Genomic DNA, 20,394 nt, shown 5'->3' on the forward strand with positions numbered 1-20,394 from the left:
ACGGCGGAGGAAAGGAAAGGGGGCACGAGAGAGGCTGCGACGCTGCGACGCTGCGACGCCTGGAGGAGCGGGAGGGGGAGGGGGAAGTCCCCGCGTTGGAACCTCGGAACGGCTGGCGCGGGTTGGCGGGGTCCTCCACGTTTTGACGTCCTCGACGGCCACCCCCGAGTGACACACCGGCAGACACGGCGACTATTTTCGGGCTTTCGCGCCTCTCCTCAGTGGGCGCCTCGAAGGCGCGACACCTCGGGGCTCCACCGCACTGGGCTGCACCGTCTTCTGGAGCGAGAAGGGGGACGCTCAGAGAAAGAGAAGGAAGATAAGCAGTGTTGACTCTGGCAGCCGAGCCGTGCCGCTGCCGCTGTGCTACGCTGTGCGCGCCAGGCCTGGCCAGACCGCGTTCTAACTAAACAGCGCACTACGGCATTCGCAGTACGTATGTCTGCGTCAAGCCCAAAGTCGGGCCCCTTCGGCCCCGCGCCCCACGGGATCAAGCAGGCCAGGCCAGCCTGCCAGCAGGCTGACCCACACCGCCAGGCCTTGGAGGGCCAGGCCTTGGAGGGCCAGGCCTTGGAGGGCCAGGCCTTGGAGGGCCAGGCCTTGGAGGGCCAGGCCTTGGAGGGCCAGGCCTTGGAGGGCCAGGCCTTGGAGGGCCAGGCCTTGGAGGGCCAGGCCTTGGAGGGCCAGGCCTTGGAGGGCCAGGCCTTGGAGGGCCAGGCCTTGGAGGGCCAGGCCTTGGAGGCAGGCCAGGGCAGGCCTGGAGGGCCAGGCCTTGGAGGGCCAGGCCTTGGAGGGCCAGGCCTTGGAGGGCCAGGCCTTGGAGGGCCAGGCCTTGGAGGGCCAGGCCGCCGGACCCCGCGCCCCATCCACACCACCGCACTATCGTCTCGGATGCGATTCCCATCCGATTCAATGGATAAGGCCTCTGCGTCCCCCCCCCCCTTTCCCCGCGTCACGTCTGCCTCGAGGAATGTCGGCAGCACGTCATCACGTCATCAAGTTCACTTGGTGTCGGTGTCGCCGAGGCGGGGCGGGGCGAGGCGGGGCACGGGTCAATCGGCTGACCGACTGCTCCGTGCCCCCGCCGCGGACGCCGCGGTGTCCAGGCCCTGGATTGGAGGTGGGGGCAAGAAGAGTCCCCCCCCCTTGTTTGTAGTTGCTGCTCTGGCGTACGGCGAAGTAGAAGAGATGATCCCTCCTCAGCAGCAGCCAAAACCCACTTCTTGTTTGGATTTTCTGTTGTTGTTATCGTATGACGCGGGATGCGATTCCCTCGCCCACGCCCATCCTCGCACTGTTTTGGCTCTCGCCAACCGGTACTGTATTATGTACCTCATCTTTCGACTCGTCCGGCGCGATCGAGAGAGACAGCCAGGGCGATACACCGCGCCCGAGTACCTCGAATACCACCAGACTCATGGGCTGCGAGATGTATTGATAGATGTTACTCTGGGCAACAAAAGAAATCCGTGCTCTGCCGCGGCAGTCGCCTGTGCAAGGAGTATCATCAAATTCGCAGGCGAATAAGAGGGAGGTGACGGTGTGGAGTGTCGGGCACGGCGGGGCGGGCACGGCGGGGCCTCCTCCAAGTCCCTCCTCATCCCATTATCGCCCGGCTGCAGCGGAATGCGATATCGATCGGTCACGGCGACTGCATTCGTTCGGATTCGCCTCGTTGGTGCGGCGCGGCAAGCGGCGCCGGGCAAAATAAAAAAAAGAAAAAGTGAAAAATGGAAAAAGGAAATAAAAGGCCGAGGCTTCCCTTCCCCGTCCGCATGACGAGGCGCCTTTCCTAATTGCATCCAGGTGAGGCGCGGCGAGCTCTCGAAAATCGGAAAGGGCGTGCCGCGCCGCGCGCCGCCGCGAAAATGAAAATGCTGACGGAATGGGACGGCCAATGCGAGTGGCGAGTGGCAAATGCCACGGTGTGCCACGGCCGGAATGGCAGGGGCTTGGGCTAGGTTGGCTTGGCTTGGGTTGGGCTTGCCGCTTCCGTTTAGGAGCTTCCCTCGCTTTGTGAGCGCGGCTGGCGCGGCGCAGCGCGGAGCGCGGCTAGGCTTCCTGCTTTCGGCCTCGCCTCGCCTCGCCTCGCCTCGCCTCGGTCCGCGAGGCTCCTCTCCTCTCTTCGGCGCCGCAGCTCAGCGCTCCGCTCCGCGTTGTTTGATCTCCTGGTTTGATTTGCATACACAAGGTAAGAGTTTGCCTAACTTCTCTTCGGCACATTTGGCGCCGACCTTGAACAGCCCACTCCTCTACTCCCCCACCCACCGCTCCTTTCGGCTGCCCCCTCCCCCTCCCCTCCCCCTCCCCCTTTCCGAGTTAGTCACAGAGGCGTCACAGGTGTGAGGGAGAGTGGGAGGGGAGCGGGGGACGGTGCAGTGCAGTGCAGAAAGGAAGCAGGCAGCAGCAGGACGTTTTCGCGTCGGAATGAGAGAAGGAAACATGTAAACATGTGTTGATTTTCCCTACGTCTCTCCAGTCGGAGGGAGTTTGGCGTATTTTCACCATGAGGTGGGTTGACATTGATGGTGCACATGGTTTTACAGCGACGCGTTGTGGGAACGGGGTTGGGGTTGCTGTCATTGGGCGTCTGCTGCGGCTGCATCTGCAGCCAATTTTGTCTCGTCTCGCGTTTTGACTTGCTCTAGACCGGAGCGACGGCCGCGGTCCTCGTTCCAAACGCACAAGTGTGCCTGTGACGTTTGCAGTCTTCGTGGACACCAGGATATGTTGACATTTTCCTGGTGGCTCTTATTCCCTTTATTTGTGAGTTGGGGCAGGTGATTTCTGGGTTCAGCAGGGTTGCAGACGTGTTGATTGTCTCACTGAAACCAAGAATCGAACTGTCATTTACAAAGCATCAAGGGTCCTTGCTTTCCTAGGCCTTTGATTCAATGGGATAGGTTAGGCTGTCCTGTTCTTTGGAAGCCTCTAAGTTGCGATGAAAAATAATTTACCTACAGCAGCCTTTCTCGGATCAAGTTCAAATTAGTTCAATTCTTTCCTAATAGTGATTGAAATTTTTAAAGAAAACTCTGCTTTTTATCTGCATCTGTTGTGACACCACTTTAAATCTTACACTTGTCCCAAAACGGTGTATGACTCATGTTTCACAACTCAGCATTGTTATTTTATGCTGCATAGCTAATAAATATTCCTCAAAATTAAGAAATTGGTGCATAACTGGGTATATTATAAGACTGACAATAGTTGCCTCACCTCATCTCTTAACATTTTCAGTGGTAATGAAGAACTGCAGCGCCTCAACATTGTTGAGGCACTGCCTCGCATTCTCTCAAATGGAGATGCGACCTGCATCGAGAAAATGGTCCCTAGATTACAGCAGGTATGCTACCATGAATTCAGAGTCTGTTTTTGTCATTGTTGAAGTTTAGGAGATAATATGGTACACTTTGTTGCTGTTTGTTGCAGGCTATTCCTGGCGATGCAGCAGAATTTCATATGATTGCATCAAATACGTTTCGAACAATTTTGGAACAGAAGCTGGTGCCTCCATCTACATTCACTGTAACATTTCTGAACAGCATTGTCGCCTGTGTTGACAGCCGAGACCCTTGTCAGTTTAAAAAAAATTTCATTCTATAGTGCACTGATTGTCTTCCTTACATATGCTAATTTCAGTTTGTCTGTTTCAGATACTTCAAAAGCATGGCTTGAAACACTTCTGGACATCATAGATTTGCTGCCTCAAAATGTTGTGAAAAGTGATGTGAGTACTTCAAGGAAAATATTTGCAACTTCTGTATCTTTTATCAAAGTTTTCAATTTTTTCCCCAATTTCGTCTCAATTGGTCTTCCTTTTTCAGATTCTCCCTGTGGCCATTTCTAGAGGACAGCTTTCACAGTCCATTCATTCCCGTGTCACTAGCTGTGAGCTGCTTGGCAGAATAGCAACAAAATTTGATTGTACTCAGTAAGTGTTCCATTTTATAGCCAATTCAAGGCATTCCCTGATTTACTAACCAGCTCTAACATTTTATTACTTGTTTGAAATTTCACAGGTTACAAAAAGAAATAGTGCCATTGGTGCACTCACTTTGTCAAGATGTCAGTGGAGAGGTCCGCGGAAGTATGTGCTATCAGCTTCCATTCATTGCCAGGGGCCTGTCTTCTGATGCAATCAAACCTACACTATTGCCCCTCCTTGTTGAGTTGGCTGTAGATGAGGAACAGCACGTTCGACTTGCCTCTATCCATACTATCAGTGACTTGGTTAATGTGCTGCCTGGAGGTAAGTGGGAATAGTGCTTTTTCGCTCTTTTTTTCTTTGAGTGGTCTTGCATAGCTCTAAATGACTTCAACAAAATTGCTTGTCTTGCCCGTCAGATGTCCTAAAAAACACAATAGTGCCTCTTCTAAAAAAGCTTTGTGACCAAGCAATAGTAGAAGAAGACAAAGTGCTATGTGCCTTAAGTGAAAAGTATGGTCAACTTTGCATCGGCCTCAAAGGTAAGTTTTGTATGTAGCCTTCGTATTCCTGAGTTTATTTTAAGCACCACTGTGTTTACAAGTTTTGCCTCTCTAATTAGGTGTTCTGTCAGAAAATGAAATGTCATGGTTTATATCTTTCTTCCGAGAAGTTGCAAATCTGGGCATTGGGAAACAGCCCTCATTCCATGAAATTAAAGTGTGTATTAATTATTTGCATCTATTATCAATCTTAAATAATGAAATTTTATATTTACTCGCACTTTTTCACCAATATGCTTGCATTCTAGAATGTGTCAGACTTGGTTCGAGAGAAAGAACATGCTGATCTTTTATTGCAATGCCGCCTAAACTGTGCTTATAATTTTCCTGGCATAGCTCATTTTGCTGGCCAGTCAATATTTGAAGAAATGCTGCACTCTACATATGCAAATCTGGCATGTGATCATTCATTTTATGTACGCAGAATGATAGCCGGAGGAATTCATGAGGTTTGAAAAAATATGCATTCACAATACATCAATTTCCTTTTATAATAATTTGTTTTAATCTTGAAAATTCTGATAACTCTTAATAATATCTCCACTTTTTATTCAGGTGTTTCGAGTTTTAGGAATGAGATGCTTGTTATTGAAGTCAGAGCTTTTTATGCTGTTGTCAGATGAATCTCGGGATGTCCTTTCATCCCTTGTTCCTAACTTATCTTCTATATTAGAACATTTAAATAAACATGGAATTATTAGTTCATCTCCCATGGTATGTTATATTTCTTACTTCCTTTTAACATTTCCACTCTGTTTAAATTATTTTTTTGACATTTTTTCTTTTTTCTCCACCCCCCGGGCATTTAGGATCCCTTTAATGTTGAGCTGTTACGAAATTTACTGAAATGTGAAGTTTCTTTAAGCCTTACAAATGATTGGAGACTCCATTCTTCAATGTTGAGTCAGTTGGAGAGTTGTGTCAAGACTCTACCTTCAGATCTCATCTTCAGTAATATGCCTGTTGTACTGTTTCATCGCATTCAGGACTCTGTAAGTCACAAGCCAGCCTTATCAAATTTTGAACTCAAATGACAGTCTTACACTATGTTGTTCTTTTTTCCCCCTTTGAATTATTTAGAGAGCATTACCATGCCGTCTGGCTGCGGCTCGACTTTTGTTGGTAGTTCTGCGGCATACATCAAAAATAGAGAATCAGAATGAGATTAGAAATAGAATCTTCACTGGTTAGTATCTCCTTTAAATTGTGATGCTAGATGGTTTTCATTTGCTTATATTTTAAACAAATTGAAATTATATTTTTCAGAGCTGTGCATTCATCATAGCTGCCACACACGTTTACTGTTTGTGAAAATGTGTGGTATGGCTCTTGACATTTTCTCAAGTTCTTACTTCAAGGACCATTTTTTCTTGCGCCTTTTATCTCTAGCTGGTAAGAAGTGGGGTGTCTTAAATGGTCATGAAAATATTTTAACTTTTGCCTTTTGTGTGTATATTAAATCATATTTCTCTTGTCAGGTGATCCTATTCCCAATGTGAGATTAGTTCTTTGTGGGCTACTCCCCAGACTTAAAGTATTATTGAAACTCCCTCATGATTCAAACTTACTCTCTGCTCTCCAAGAGGCAATTGAGAGGCTTCAAAGTTACCCTCGTCGTGACAAGGATGTTCTAGATAAACTGCATGCTGCTTGTAATGAGATGGAAACTGTGCTTAATGGTGGTGCCCATGAGTCAAATGATGCAGATGATCTTGCTCTGTATCAAGAGGAGCAACAAATTGAAATGAGGAATTTATCCCCAGAGCCAAGGCGATTAGTAACAGGTATGTAATGAATATTTTTGTAGCAAGGAACCAGTTTGTTAATTGCTCACTTTATCAAGTGTGTATGCAGTCACTGATGATAATGGCATATTTACAGTTAACATGAAAACTTTGGGGGAAGGAAAACGTGCCACACTTGTTTCTTTACGAGGCCCTGATCCCCTAAGGATTGAAATGAGGTTTGTCTGAAAAATATTGTATTGAAGTAAATTTTTATTATACTTTATCCTGTTCCCAGTGTGATGTCAAGGCTTCGACTGAAATATTTTTCTTTTCTTTTTAATTCTAGACAAGCAAACCACCTTCCCTCTGGCAACAATTCAAATATGTCAAGCAGTGTTGCTGTAAGCTCTGTAGGTCTGTTAGGTGGGCATATTGGAAACGAATCAAGAATAACTGCTAGTATTACCTCAACTACATCTGGTAACTATTTTGGAGGCTTATAGAGTTCTTGGACCATGTCAATATTATATTCAAGTGCCCTTATATTATTTAACTACAATTTCAGAATCTGCCCCAAGTTTTAATGGCTTCTCTCCATTAAAAAAAGAACCAGATTCTACTTTTAGTAGCATAACGACTCTTGTTGGGAATGATTCCCCTCCTAATTACCGGGCACTTACTCAAATTAAGAAGGACCCATGTTCCAATTTTAGTTCTTTCTCGTCAATGAACAAAAAGGTAGCCTCCACATCTTCTAGTAAAAGGTGCGTATTCATCTTTGAATGTAATTAAAAAGCTTCTTTCATCCCTCCCACCAATTGCTTTGGGTTATCCTTGCTTCATAAAACACACAATTTGTTGTAAAAAAAAATTAACTCTTTATCCTCTTTGTTTAATGTTCTAGCTGGGCTCAACCTCTAACCTATGGAAGCCGCTTGCCCCTTCCTGTGTCATCCAAAACTAACAAATCCCAACCTAAGACTTCTTTCAAGCAGCCTCTTCCTTCCTCTGATATTTCTGACTTGGATTTAACAGCAGTGTACATTCTTATCTCTCGCATTAATTCTGATTCCACAATGTTCTCCATCAGTCGGGCCAATAATGGTGGCACATCACCATCACAACAACCACCTGCTTCATCATCAGCCTCCTCACCAGCTCTTCTATCCAGCTCGTATCCTGCTTTGTTGGAGGAAGAATTCTACATTGATGCTGGAGTTCCATTGCCAGAAAAATTAACAGTATCAAAAATGAGTACTGAAAGTCTTGTCAGCTCTGACTCGGCATCCAAGATCCCTAGTTTAAGAGAGCTGCTCTTCCAGAATTCTACGTTGTTAGCTCAGGTTGCCAATAGAACTGCGGTGACAGAGAATGCTGCAAAGTCCTTGTCGTATGCAAAATCATTTAATGCAAGCAAAATAGAACAGACTGCTGGCAGTTCAACAAGCTCAGGAGTGAACAAACGTTTCTCAAGGATTTTTGAAGAAAATGCCTCTGATTTCCGATATTCAAGTTTGATCAGCAGACCGTCTACAGTCCCAAGAAAAGATGCTCCGGGAAGCTCTCTTTTGCCAAAACCCACAGCTGTAAGAGCGCCCACTGTTGACAGCGATAACCCATCTAATTCAAGCAAGGAGGGGACACAGTATACCTCCAAAGCACTTTCCTCTGTTTCCCCAAGAACCAACTCCAATAGAAAAGATTCCAAAATTGGGATGATGAACCGCCGCAGTATGATTTATTATCCGAATCAAACTAATGAAACAGATGGAAGCTCAGAAAAAGATCGAAATACTCTTGGACCCTTGAAAAATGGAAAGACTGATACTTCTATGCAAGTCAATCATCATCAATATCCATCTCATGACACTATACGATCACTGCTGATAAGATGGCCAGTAGTTCAAATGCCAAATTCTCAAGCAGACCTTCTGGAGTTTCAGTTGGACAAAGTGTCAGAGGCGGCAGTACTCGTAGTTCATTGCCCTCAACCAAACTGCTGATGTCTTCGAAGACACCGTCTATTGACGCGTCAAACCGTCAATATAGTTCTCTTGATGCGGGATACGGACTAAATAAGGAGAGAGAACATTTTAAAACAAATATTGGTCAACCTGCTACTAAACGGTACAGCCTTGGAGATAAAAGCCAGACCTCCAACGGACCACATGACAAAAAGGTGTCTCTTTCATCAATCGGGGTGAAAGGTGCACGCAGGTCTTACAACCCCGGCGGACAAAGGCCTCACTCCTGCCTTATTTTGCCCCAGCAAAATGAAAAGCCAAATGGCTCTAGTTCGCGTTCTATGTCTCAAGAATCTCTTGGCATGGAACAAAATCCGAATCGAAGTGGACCCAGGTTAGTGAAGAGGCCTTCTGCAGGATATGGTAGATCTGAAAATAGGCAAAGCCGAATACCTCGTGGTGGAACAAGTTGTCACTCAAGTCCAGGCAATAGCCGTCCTTCTAGTCCCGTTCACGGACCATCAGCATACGTTACTGTGTCTCACACTGCGCCAAGTAGTGCAAGAGTGTCGAGGTCATCAAGCCCCACGGATGGACTGCCGTCCAGAGTGTCATTAGCCTCCATCAAACTTCATGAGCCCAGTAGACTTCCCATCAGGTAAGGTCACAACTTTTTTCCTTATGCTACTTGTCAGCATATTGTACCACTCAGAATAATTTTTTTTCTTTTCAGAAAATATAATCATCACTTATGAGAGAGAAAGCAATGGAGCTTGGATCTCATTTCATAGATGTACTGTCCACAATGTGTTAACCACAAGCTTTTTCTAAAATGCTTTAATTTGTCTTAAACTTTATGTGATCACTTGTGCCTACTACCAATGATACAAACAAAGGATGTGCAGTTGCAGCCATGTACTACCATGGACGCACTCAATGTATTGCACAATTTTGTTCTGTATTCTTTATGATTCTACTTTATTGTTGTGCTTGTAAAGTTTTGAAACTAATTGTATTTTGTTACTATTTTTGTAACATATATTGTTTGTTATTAGTAAAGATTTTTATTAACCGGTACAGCTAATAAACAGAATATTTTCTAGATTATTTCTTGATTTTGTAGTTTCATGTTTCACTGTAAAATGTGCTTCTTCTTAATCAGATTGACTGTTAAAATATTCCGGCAAGATTGTAAATGATGTTCATTGTCTGTAAATGTATACGCTACTTAAAGTCTTGCCCTTATTAATGTGTCTGCCACTGTTAGATCTTGCCTACCATGTTTAGGCATTTTTTATATTCTAACAATTGTTAACTACATTCAAAGGTGTTTATATTTTGTAGAAAGTTTTCTCTGTAAATTTCTTGTTTAACTTTCTATTTTTAGCAAAGATTGACTATAAGGATATGTTGTGTGCTGTATTTTACTATGAATCCTTGTTTGTCACCGATTTACACAAACATAATATTTTTTGAATGCTTGTTGTTATGTGATAGTACTGAAGTATGTGTTGTCTGCTTCAAATGAAGCTGTCTCTGGTTTTTGGCATTGCCATTGAATACTGTATATTCTATACCTGTAAATCAGACGTGTTTTCACCTCCTAACAGCGTAGCCAAATTAGATTTTCTTTCAAAAATTACTTAATAATGTGCCAAAGATCCTTCTACCTTTGAAATGTGAAGGTGGAAGTGGCAGAATTTTATTCTCTGTTATCTGTAGATAAAGTAAAATTCAAAGGGCTGGATATTATTTTAAAGCATAAGTAAACATAATTTGGAAGGCAAAGTTGAGTAAGAGGTCCTCAGTATTATTGGCACATGGTGCCCCTCTTGGTATTTTTTAATACCATTTCTTTCATTCTCTGCATTTTATCTTGATTTGACCTCTTTCAAGTTTCCCTCTGAAAGATAGACCTTGAGTCTTACGGTCCATTTTTTTCCGGTTTTCCTTTCAAATAATTATGTTATTGTTGAGCAACTGTGATATTTCCAATAGGCTTTTAGTGACTAGCTTTAACATGTTTTTATAGAAGCATGCTGGATGTATGTTTGTGTAAACCAGAAACTTGACATGAGACCTACACTCCCAATTCCTTTTGTAGTTGTAAATAATGATCTGCAGGTTTCCTTTGGTGGCAGGAGTTTTCAGATGTCAGACTTCCTGCCAACCAGTCTGTGATAAGTGATTGTGTAACTGACAAGTTTTTAAATTTGTTTCCATTTTAAATTTTTCCATTACAAGTCAACCAACCAGCCTCAGGCACTTCATCTTTAATCCATGCTTGTTTTAAGCTTAATATGGAGAATCTCAGCACATTCTATGAATTCTAATCACCTGCATGCACTTGGACCAAAGCAATTCATTTGCATCATAGTAAAACTGTGTCATGCTGTTTCCTGATAATAAAGCCCTACTTCTCTTAATTAAAACTTTTACGTATCCTACTTAACTTTCAGCATGAATCACAACAATGCTTTTTAACAAAAGCACATTCCAATTTGTGTTAAGTTTGACAGCTGGTGCTTATTCAGTATCCGAATTGAGTTGTGGTCCCTGTCCTTCCATCTTCCCTTTGAAACCCTTGTAAATTAGGATCTTCAACGCATTGACTGTAAGACATCTTTCAAGATGTGATGAATTGAATAGCAAATGCTGATTCTTGGATTGGATGGTTGTACCTGTCAGTGTGCATCACAGTCAACCAGTTTAACATATTTGGGGGAAATTGGGTAGAGTGAAATGGGACTATGTAATGCTGTACCAAGTAGTTATTTTGTTACAAACTGTATGAATGAGGTAAGAATGTTATGACAATTATTTATCACATGTATGGTTTGTACAATGCAGCTTCATGTTGAATAAATCATGTTTGGTTTTCATTCTTAAAATTCTATGGCTTCAGCTTTGAGAAAAATGTTGTAAATAGCATAACAAGTGTTAAAGGACTTTGAAGTCATACCAGTAATAGAATGTCAAAAATAAAGAAAGTGTGTTTCAGACTAGAAACAGGAGTACAGAAAAATAAGAGACGCTTTTCACTATCACATTTATTTGGAAAGTGTTGAATAAGCCAGTACATAACACACCTATCACAAAACTACACTCTACAAAAAAATGTGTATAATCATGTATAGAGGTACTTCTCGCATTGAGGATCAACAGAAATATGAATAACCATATCCTTATAGGTGACCCTGATCAACTAGTTGGCCTAGTCCTAGTCAGTCCTTTAAAAATCCTCCTGCATAAAAAAGCAGTGCTGTACACTGCAGGAGGTGAGAAACTCAATCGACATAGATGTGATTTTTTTTAAAAAGACACTACACATCTTGGATTGGACACTCAAGAATAATTGCATACAGAATATATAATTATTTGATAATTATTAGCAAAACTGTGCAAATTCACATAAAAATAGGGCATATTCTGATTCAAATTGCATCTAGCAACACAAGAGGAGAATAGGACAGAAGGCAATCCTTGTGTATTATTGTTACCTAAAAATCAATTATATCTGCATCTATTACAAGCAAGGACAGACTGGATTAGGATTCACAGTTAACGCCTACCAAGTGGACCCTGGATTGATCTTGAAAGTTAAGCTTCACAATATGTACAAGAATTCTACATTTAATTTAGGAACTGAACAAAAATGACTTTGTCCATAAAAGAACCACAATACAGTATATGTTCCTTTCAAGAGATGGATTACAAATGAAACTACAATACATGGGCACACAATAAACGCAAGATACAAAGTTCGAAATAGATAAAATGAAGCATGGAAAACAAATTTCACAATAATTATGTACAGAAAACACACACAGTGTGCAAATTGCGGAAAATCCCCAAAGTACGTCAGTGGACTATTTCTCATGATATTGATCACAAAAGAAAAAACTTGCAGAGATAATTTGTAACTGAAGTAAGAGACAGCTGGAGTCAAAATGCCAGATTCTTTGAAAATTTTGCTTAACTGACACTTTAATGGATGATTTCCTTCCAGAGCATCTGCTTCAGATAATACCTCATAAAGGTACGCAGAATGCATGCACCCTGGGTTATACGTCATTCCTGAAATATTACAAGGAGAGCAATATGGCTCTTTTGAGTTGACATGAGACAAGAATGTTTAAAGCAAAGTACAACAATAATAAATGGAAAAGGTACTACCTGCCACCTCACTATTTAATACCGATTGATCAAATCAATCACATTTTAAACTAACACCCTCAAACACAAAACAAAAGTGAGATCTAAGAAAATATTAACAAAAGCATAAATTCTGCATAATTTGGCATCAAACGACTTAAGTACCATGACAATTGAGAACAAAGATGGGAAGACGACATGGTTCATTAATTTAGGATCAAAGAATCCCTTTTCACATACTATTAACCTTCTAGTTCATGACACAAGGTCTGATTCATACATAGGATAGCAGTGGCAATATTAGGAGAAAAATAGGGAAGGGAAAAGGGGAAAGGGGGGGGGGGTTAACACTTGAACAACTCCAAAACGCCTACTAGTGGGCAAACCCCGACGCTTGCCCCAAAAGCAGCGGAATCAGCCTCCCAGCCCTGAATCCTTGGGACCACCCTATTGTGAAAGGAATGGAGACATAGATTAACTCCAATAAAGAAGGGAAGGAAGAAGAGCCAGTTATGCATTTCTTCATATCAGCACCAAAGAGAAAACAATCTTGATAAAGTGCTGAGACTAGTGACACAAATTAAAACAACAATGTTTCAAACAATAATAACTAACAAAAGGGGGTATAGGGTATACTATTATATCCAAATCACTGACCTTCATTGGTAACAGAGTAAAATCCGCCATTTGTATCAAATGAAATTATACATGTTACAGATGCAGTCAAAAGAGCGGAAGTGATCACAGAAACTTAACACAGAACACAATTTCTCAGAAGTTAACATTCTGGGTCATTTTTTAAAAAATGGGACTTTTTGAGATTAGTAAACTAAAAACTAAAGAAGAAAAAGGAATGTCAAAAACTTCAAAGAAAAGATTTTCAACTAGACAGAATTTCCAACTGATCTCATCAAAAATTCTAAAACATTCATAATACACTTGAAAACTGGGCTATGATGTCTTACAAAGCGGGACAAAAATAAAAACAAACACAGCTACTGTAATCTAAATTAAAATGAAAGTAAACTCAGTAATAACGTCTGCATGAAAAAAAAAAAAAAAAAAAAACAATCAATAACAATTTTTGTTGTTGCAAAGATTCAAGTGGTAACAGGACAGTATAATTCGTTTTAACTCATCATCAAAACCAATTAAACGTTCATTGTAAATAAAGCTAAAATTAAAACAAGATGCTCAGAACTCTAAGAAAAAAAATTAGATAGGCTGCAGTAGCAGGTGAGTCAACAGCGCAGATCAGCGCAATGCCGGACTTGCCGGCCTTTCTAGAGTTTTCTGAGGCTCTGGCGTTTCTATATTCAGCACCATACATGAACTAACATGTATATAATGGAAACTACGAAAGTTGAAAGCTAATAACCACCATCTGAGGAAATTAATAGCAAATAAAGTACACAGAAAAAAGAAACAAAAAAAAGGGGGGCAAGACTTAGGTTGGTTATCATACAAGTACAAATTTGATTTGAACTGATTTGAACCACAAAGCTTCAGTGAGTGGCTGCGCTTCTGCAGCAACAAGAGAGGCAAAACAAATCATCCCTAGGATTAGAGATTGGCAAGTACAATAGAAAATAAAATATTCTCTCAAGGGTTTCTTCACTAATAAAACAACAGAATATGAACCAGATATTCCTAAAATTATAATAAATACTATCATGAACATAGGGCACATTTCATGAGTAGAGAATAAAAATACTGAAACCGAGTTTCACTATTATTTGAATATGTATGATGTTTAGATGAAGTATTCTAAAACTACATCACCACAGAAATGTCAGGTCACATTCAACTATACTATCATGCTTATGCAATCAAAACAGTCATGATACAAGAAAAACTTATAGCTCTATGGAGTGTTTTGTTCTTCATCATAGAAAGCTGCACCAGAGTTTCCAACATATTGAATAAACAAACTGGTACACAATTAATTTTAACAATCAACGCCCAATTTTATGAGATGAGTGAATTGATGAAAGTTCTTTATGAGATGCTTGAGCACCTGTGAGCTGAGCAATCTGTTGCTCAAGTTCTTGAATACGCCGATCACGAGCTAGTACTTGTTTACGTAGTAACTTCAAGTCTTCACACTGTTGACTGTAGGCCCTTTGGAGCTATGTAAACAGAGGGGATTTTTTGAAATTATAATAATGTTAGAATTAGAATATAAAGAAAATTTCAACAAATGATAACACAATACAGACCTGATATAAGTTTTTAGGACTATGATCAACTTCTCCATTAGCCTCTTTTTCCTTTTCTTTTTCTTTCTCTCTGTTTTCCCCATAAGGAGAATTTTTCTTGTAGTTCAAAGAATTTTCATTGGTGTGATTCACATTGTTTACCTTTTGAAAAGACAATTACATTCATTATGGTTCTATTAGCATCGAGTATAGTAACAAAACTTCAAGTTCCTGGCTTGCTAGGAAAAAACCCCTATACCTGTCCAGAAAACATCTGCTGAATTTGTTGAAATTTGGTAGTTTGGTTGTTTGTTGTTTTCTGACTCTTTTCGTCAACTGGAGAAAGCTGAAATTATGGCCAAGAAACTGCATTAACATCAAAAAATGCAAAAAGAGAACATAAAGGGAAATATTTTTAAAAGTTTCATTGTTTTCAAAGTTCAACAAAACAACACAAACAAGTCACCAATACAGTAAATAAATGACAACATACTAGTCCACCAAAATTTACTCTAACTAAATTGCACAACTCTTTTCAAGGACATGTTGAATTGACATTGTTTGTAGAGCATGCATGCAGTATTGCCTAATATCAACCAAACTTCAAGGTAAACTACAAACCATTTGAAGAAAATTGCGGCTTGATCCAGTCCCATTTTCCAACAGGTCAGGTACAGGAGGAACAGTAGCTTGATGAATATGGGATGGCGCATCCAAGCAATCCATACTACCAGCCTTTTGCTATGAAGCGACACAAGCACCAATTTCAATACAAAAGACAAACCATCTACTTTTCAGATAAAACATTCACTCAAGCAATAAACTCATTCCATAAATATTTACTTTGTCAAACTCATAAGATTTATGTTACAGCTACTGTAACCCAATTTCAGCATCTACTCGAAACTATTAAAGAAGAAAAGAAAAAACTTCGAATGAACTTACATCAACAGTTCTGTAATCCGGAACAGTTTCCCTTGATAAGAAAGCAAATTTCTTACGAATGTTGTTCTCTGCCATAATAGGGAGAACATTATCACCAGGTTTGTACACTTTAGGTTTATGAGTGCGAATGGTGACACCTGAAAATTTGATTATTTTTTTGTTTATCAACATCAGTGAACAAAGCTCACAAAAGTAAAATCTCACATCCCAAATTTCATATTTTAACTGAAATGCTCACCTGTCTTCATGGACATTAATACAGGCATAGAATTTTTGCCTGTCAACCATTCCTGTGCAGTCATTGCAGGAACAGGAGCAGCAGTGTCAGGAAATAGATCATCTTGGAATTGGTCACTCTAAAACATAACATTGACAGAAAAAGGTAAGGTATGCATTAATTAACAAAAGGTTAGTCTTCAGAATTCAACTCTTACCTTTCTAGGAACAATCATTGACACAGGCTCACACATGCCCTTAGTTGTGTGTAGTTTGAAAAACCTAAATATTTCACACAGTGAAACTTCACAGCCACGTTTAGGCATGAAACCAAGACCACGCTGGAATTAAGACATAAACTATACTTTCTTGAACACGTCATACGGCAGAAAGCAAAATGAGACAACTTTTAAAATATTTACCTGAGGAGATCCTGACAAAAATTGATTTAAGTAATGAAGCCAAGGAGCTTCATCTACTACCTCATAGTATCGAATGTTACCATCTCCCTGCAATTAAAGACAGGGATTGTTAGTTTTTTCAAAACCTAATTCACACACAAATTCATTATTAAACATAAGGTCGTAGTGACTATACATACCTTCCCCGCAAGAAAAACTATTCTTGTGTCATGGTCATAATATGGAAAGAGAACACCTGATGAAGAATCAACATTTTCAACAGTAAGAGGTTCAGACAAGTCTTCCTGAGACCAGACAGCCAGTTGACGGTCAGAATGACGAGAAAACCCTGTCGTTAGTAAACGGCCAGTGCTGCCAAGATATGTAACTTTGCTTGCTTTCATACCCGCATGACACATTCCTTCCTGTATTGTATAAAAGAAATGCATTAATGAGGATTCAAAAATCTTCCAAACGGATTACTTGATGAGGGAAGAGTAAACAACTTACCGCTTTAACAGCACCTGTGCGTGGATCAATAACTCTGACCTTTTTGTCTTTGCATGTTGTTGCAATCAAACTACCATCTCGGTTAAATGACATACTATAAATTACGTCTGGATGGCAGTCAATTACAGTCATGGCTTCTCCCCGCCCAATGTCCCACACAATCATCTAATAATAATAATTAAAAAAATGTTTGTAATTAGTTTATGAATTTTGATGGGCAGGAAACACCGGAATCACAAAACAATTGGTTTACAACGTTTCTCACCAGGTGATCAAATCCTGCACTGACAAGAACATTTTCTGCTGTGGGATGCCACTCAATGTACCCAACACGACGTTTATGGCCATGCAAATCGATAAGCCAGTCAGTTAAATGCATGGACAGACCAGTATCAGGAATATACCACAACTTGATCTGAAAAATAATATTATATGATCTTTCGGTTGTTCTAGAAAACACATTAAACATAAATTGATGCACTGGCAATAGATGAACTTACAGTACAGTCATCAGAACATGACGCAATTATATTATCATTAAAGGGATTCCATTTTATATCTAACACAGGACCTCTATGGCCTGTTACTCTGCTTGTATTAAAGTCAAGGCGACCAGTCTGTACAAAGATTAGAAAATGAAGATAAAATACATGAAAAGACATTGAATTGGAAAAGAATTCTTTGTCACTTACATGATCAATTGGTAAAACCAAAAATGCTCCACCCCCTGCTACTTCTGTTACAACCGCAACAAATTTAGGATTTACAGCACAAAACTGGGAGTCATGGGCATTTTTTGTAATCTTAATGTTTTCATAGCATCGATCTCTTTTGGCAGGAGCCCCGTACACATGTCTGAATTTGGAGCTGCGAATCCCTCGAAACCACAACTGCAGAAAAGAAGAAAAGCAAAGTAAAGAAAAAGTAGGGACATACAGTACAAAACACCACTAAGACATCATTCAATAAAATAGAAAGAAACAAAAGACATTGATAGATGATACTTCATAGCATCTACGGCATGGCAAGTCAAACTAAATTAACTACAGAATCTGCTGTACATACCGAAAACAATTTCTGTACCAATTTATTTATTAACTAAAATACTGATACTTTGACATACCTGGGAATTTGTCATGATGAATACTTGCAGTTCTAGTCATTCATACACCGATGAAAATCACAAATTCAAAACTGGAAATCAAATCAAATACCAAACAAAACAAAAGTTACAATCTCAAAAAGATAAATAATACTGAGCAGAAGAAGAAGCTAAATTACTAGCACAATCATGCTGCTAAATGGGTGCAGAGCACCAGCGTCTATCTAGGCCACAGCAACGTGTTGATGCAGCTTGACATTTCCTGATAAATTATGTACCACCCAGCATTCTACCCAGTATGAAACTAGAAATCCCATCCCTGGCATCAACTAATAAATCGGGGAGAAAGAACAGAGGTCCCAGATGAACAGAACTCCGTATGGGAAACAAAGCTCACTGGCAAACCACTCCAGTCATGGGGCAGTCACACACTGCACAATGGAAACAATGCTTGATACACACACTCACAGCACAGACACTACGAACCTAAAAAAAAAGATCCATCCAGGCTAGGTATAACTCTATGAAATGTTGCACCCAACAAGTGATAAAGGAGCTGACAGTAAGCCAGGTAAACTGGCTGCCTGGAGCAGGCTGGGCATCGCACCTGTTCCGGGCTACTGCTCAAGCAAGACTTCCCTCCTTCCCCTGCTCTGCCAGCTCTGCCTCTGCAACTCATCCTCACCTCAGCAGCAAGCTGTGTTATATAAGGAGGGGATGTGAGCAGAACAAGGAGAATGCCCCAGAAAAAGGAATTTTACAACACTTGTGATTGCCTAATAAAGGTCTCTTTTCTGTCTCTTTAAGTTAAAATTATGAAATAAATTCTAATTGTAGTGTGAATGTTCTGGAGTATTTTTTTTCCAAGGGTCTGATCAAAGTGATAACACTCGGGGTGCCCTACATGAGAACACGCACCTCCCCCTCTCGACACAGGATGACATTTAAAGGTTAATCCTGTCGCCTTCCTGTTCATCCTTCCCCTCCCCTCCCTCTCCCCTCCCCCCGCTTGTCAAGAGAGTAATTCCCCTCACCACTCCACCCACTTCCCAAACATCCTGACCCCACCCATCTCCCCCTCCCCTCAGTATACTGCGTTAAGTCACTTCCTATGAGCAAATTGCCAAAATAAATTCAACTCTTTTTTTATGGACTCAAACTGATATGAGAGATTAGTGTTCCAAAATTAAATTAATACATACAGGACAGGGAGAACCTCTTTCCTCAGAGAGTTATTGAGAAGAAAAAAAAACATGATAAGGGTACTAGTGAGCAGAGTGCCCAGTCAAGTGTGACTGTTTGCTCCGCTGCCCATTGGCTGATAAAGTAATCACACAGATACTCGGCTGCCACCACCTCCACCAGGTAGTGAAAAAAAAAAAAAGAGTCAGACAGCCACTGAAAGCGAAAGCCCCTGCACTGTTTTATCAGTCACTCGTTCAGTGACATGACACCACCAGGACCACCGTGTACATGAGCAGTCTCAGCACTCAGTTTGCCTGTACTGCTCCTCTTTCAAGAGGAATAGCAGCAGTCATGATTGTAGGGCAGGCCTTTAAAGGCTTCACGGCATGTGGCATGCAGTCATGAATAGGAGAGGCCAGCCAGTGCCAGGCTGGCCAGGCTGGGGCAAACTGCACAAGCCCACCACTGGGCTACTCATTAGTCACGCACTGTAGGCCCCAGGATGAGGATCAACGTGATGAATAAGATAATAACTGGCACATCCTCTGTGTGTAACATCATAACTTCTAGAGGCAGAGAGGTCTGGCCTCAGCAAGTGAGCCAGTTTTGGCAAAGGGAAGGGGGGCGGGACAGAACAGAAGGAAACTGTGGCACAGTTTAGAAAACTAGAAGCTGCAGAATATTTTGGAATTTCATAGCACGCCTACTTTCAAGATATGTGAAATTAGGTACCCACCCCTTAAACAAGAAAAACCATAAAGGTTTAAAAAAAATTGATAACACAAAAATTTTGAAAACTGGAAAACTATGTTTGCTATAAAATACTTGCATAATTTAAGTCAAAACATGCTACATGCATAGCTTCATGAAACAGCATTACAACACTACAGAGCTAAAGTGATGGTAAGATCTAAGTAATGAGTGAAATATGTACATTTCAAGGTACTAAAAGTAAGAATAATCAAGGACTAACAGTACTGAAACAATGACAGCAGAACAATCAGCCTCAACGACTCTCGTCTAATTTCAACAGAGAGAACGCACAAAGAAGTCACGCCTCTCCTTAGAGACGTCTCACAGGCTGCTACACTGATAACGATACGCAGTCATGAGCAAATACACTGCGGAATGCCATTATCGGAATCGCGAGTTGTTGTTTATCGGCCGGAACGTCAAGGAGTAGCCTAGGATCCTGAGTCATTAGTATACAAACTCACCCGCCCCTGCGGCTTGGCGCAAGCTCGGACATCGACCATGCTCAATGAATAAGATCAATATTCATTCAACGAAACACAATCAGTGATACAGTTTACGAATTACTTCGTAGATTCGGCGATCATAATAATCCGGCTGTGACAGACACAACCCAAGCTTCTCTCTCAAAACAACGCTCTAGTCCGATTTAGTAGAGATGGAACCGGATAACCCTCAGTAGGAGCGCAGCGCGCTCTGACGGCCACATCGCGGACTACCGCGCAACGTCCGGTCTAATCTCCACCT

General features: G+C 41.2%; 2 protein-coding genes across 6 annotated transcripts; one reads left to right on the plus strand and one right to left on the minus strand.

Moving 5' to 3' along the window:
• Positions 1-2,342: 2,342 nt before the first annotated feature.
• Positions 2,343-11,065, plus strand: LOC117649028. Its single transcript, XM_034391390.1, is given in 20 exon segments — positions 2,343-2,511; positions 3,241-3,346; positions 3,433-3,577; positions 3,657-3,730; positions 3,828-3,934; positions 4,023-4,252; positions 4,348-4,470; positions 4,551-4,648; positions 4,740-4,940; positions 5,047-5,205; positions 5,301-5,483; positions 5,572-5,677; positions 5,758-5,883; positions 5,970-6,275; positions 6,373-6,454; positions 6,565-6,698; positions 6,784-6,982; positions 7,123-8,084; positions 8,087-8,840; positions 8,916-11,065. Coding segments are annotated over 20 exon segments (4,122 nt in total). The 5' UTR covers positions 2,343-2,506; the 3' UTR covers positions 8,938-11,065.
• Positions 11,066-12,355: 1,290 nt separating this feature from the next.
• Positions 12,356-20,389, minus strand: LOC117649029 (coronin-2B-like). 5 transcript variants are annotated; one of them, XM_034391394.1, is made up of 15 exons: positions 20,112-20,387; positions 17,731-17,801; positions 17,300-17,497; positions 17,108-17,224; positions 16,873-17,022; positions 16,608-16,772; positions 16,298-16,522; positions 16,119-16,205; positions 15,915-16,037; positions 15,719-15,836; positions 15,481-15,617; positions 15,157-15,276; positions 14,795-14,881; positions 14,557-14,697; positions 12,356-14,466 (listed from the first exon to the last, which is right to left on the minus strand). In XM_034391394.1, exons 2-15 carry the CDS (start codon positions 17,743-17,745, stop codon positions 14,293-14,295), a joined length of 1,857 nt encoding a protein of 618 aa, XP_034247285.1. In that variant the 5' UTR covers positions 17,746-17,801; positions 20,112-20,387; the 3' UTR covers positions 12,356-14,292. The 5 variants fall into 5 exon arrangements, with proteins under 5 accessions (XP_034247285.1, XP_034247287.1, XP_034247286.1 ...); XM_034391395.1 differs by lacking the exon at positions 20,112-20,387 and adding an exon at positions 19,939-20,067 and having other exon boundaries at positions 14,293-14,466; XM_034391391.1 differs by lacking the exon at positions 20,112-20,387 and adding an exon at positions 19,868-20,067 and having other exon boundaries at positions 14,293-14,466.
• Positions 20,390-20,394: the final 5 nt, after the last annotated feature.

Source organism: Thrips palmi, unplaced genomic scaffold, assembly GCF_012932325.1.
Source record: "Thrips palmi isolate BJ-2018 unplaced genomic scaffold, TpBJ-2018v1 HiC_scaffold_4, whole genome shotgun sequence".
NCBI lineage: Eukaryota > Metazoa > Arthropoda > Insecta > Thysanoptera > Thripidae > Thrips > Thrips palmi.

Coding starts and splice junctions, on each gene's coding strand:
- LOC117649029 (XM_034391394.1), bottom strand. Junction 16,206..16,297: donor TAGTTTTTCTTGCGGGGAAG/GTATGTATAGTC, acceptor CTTTAATTGCAG/GGAGATGGTAACATTCGATA. Junction 15,277..15,480: donor CGGATTACAGAACTGTTGAT/GTAAGTTCATTC, acceptor GTCGCTTCATAG/CAAAAGGCTGGTAGTATGGA.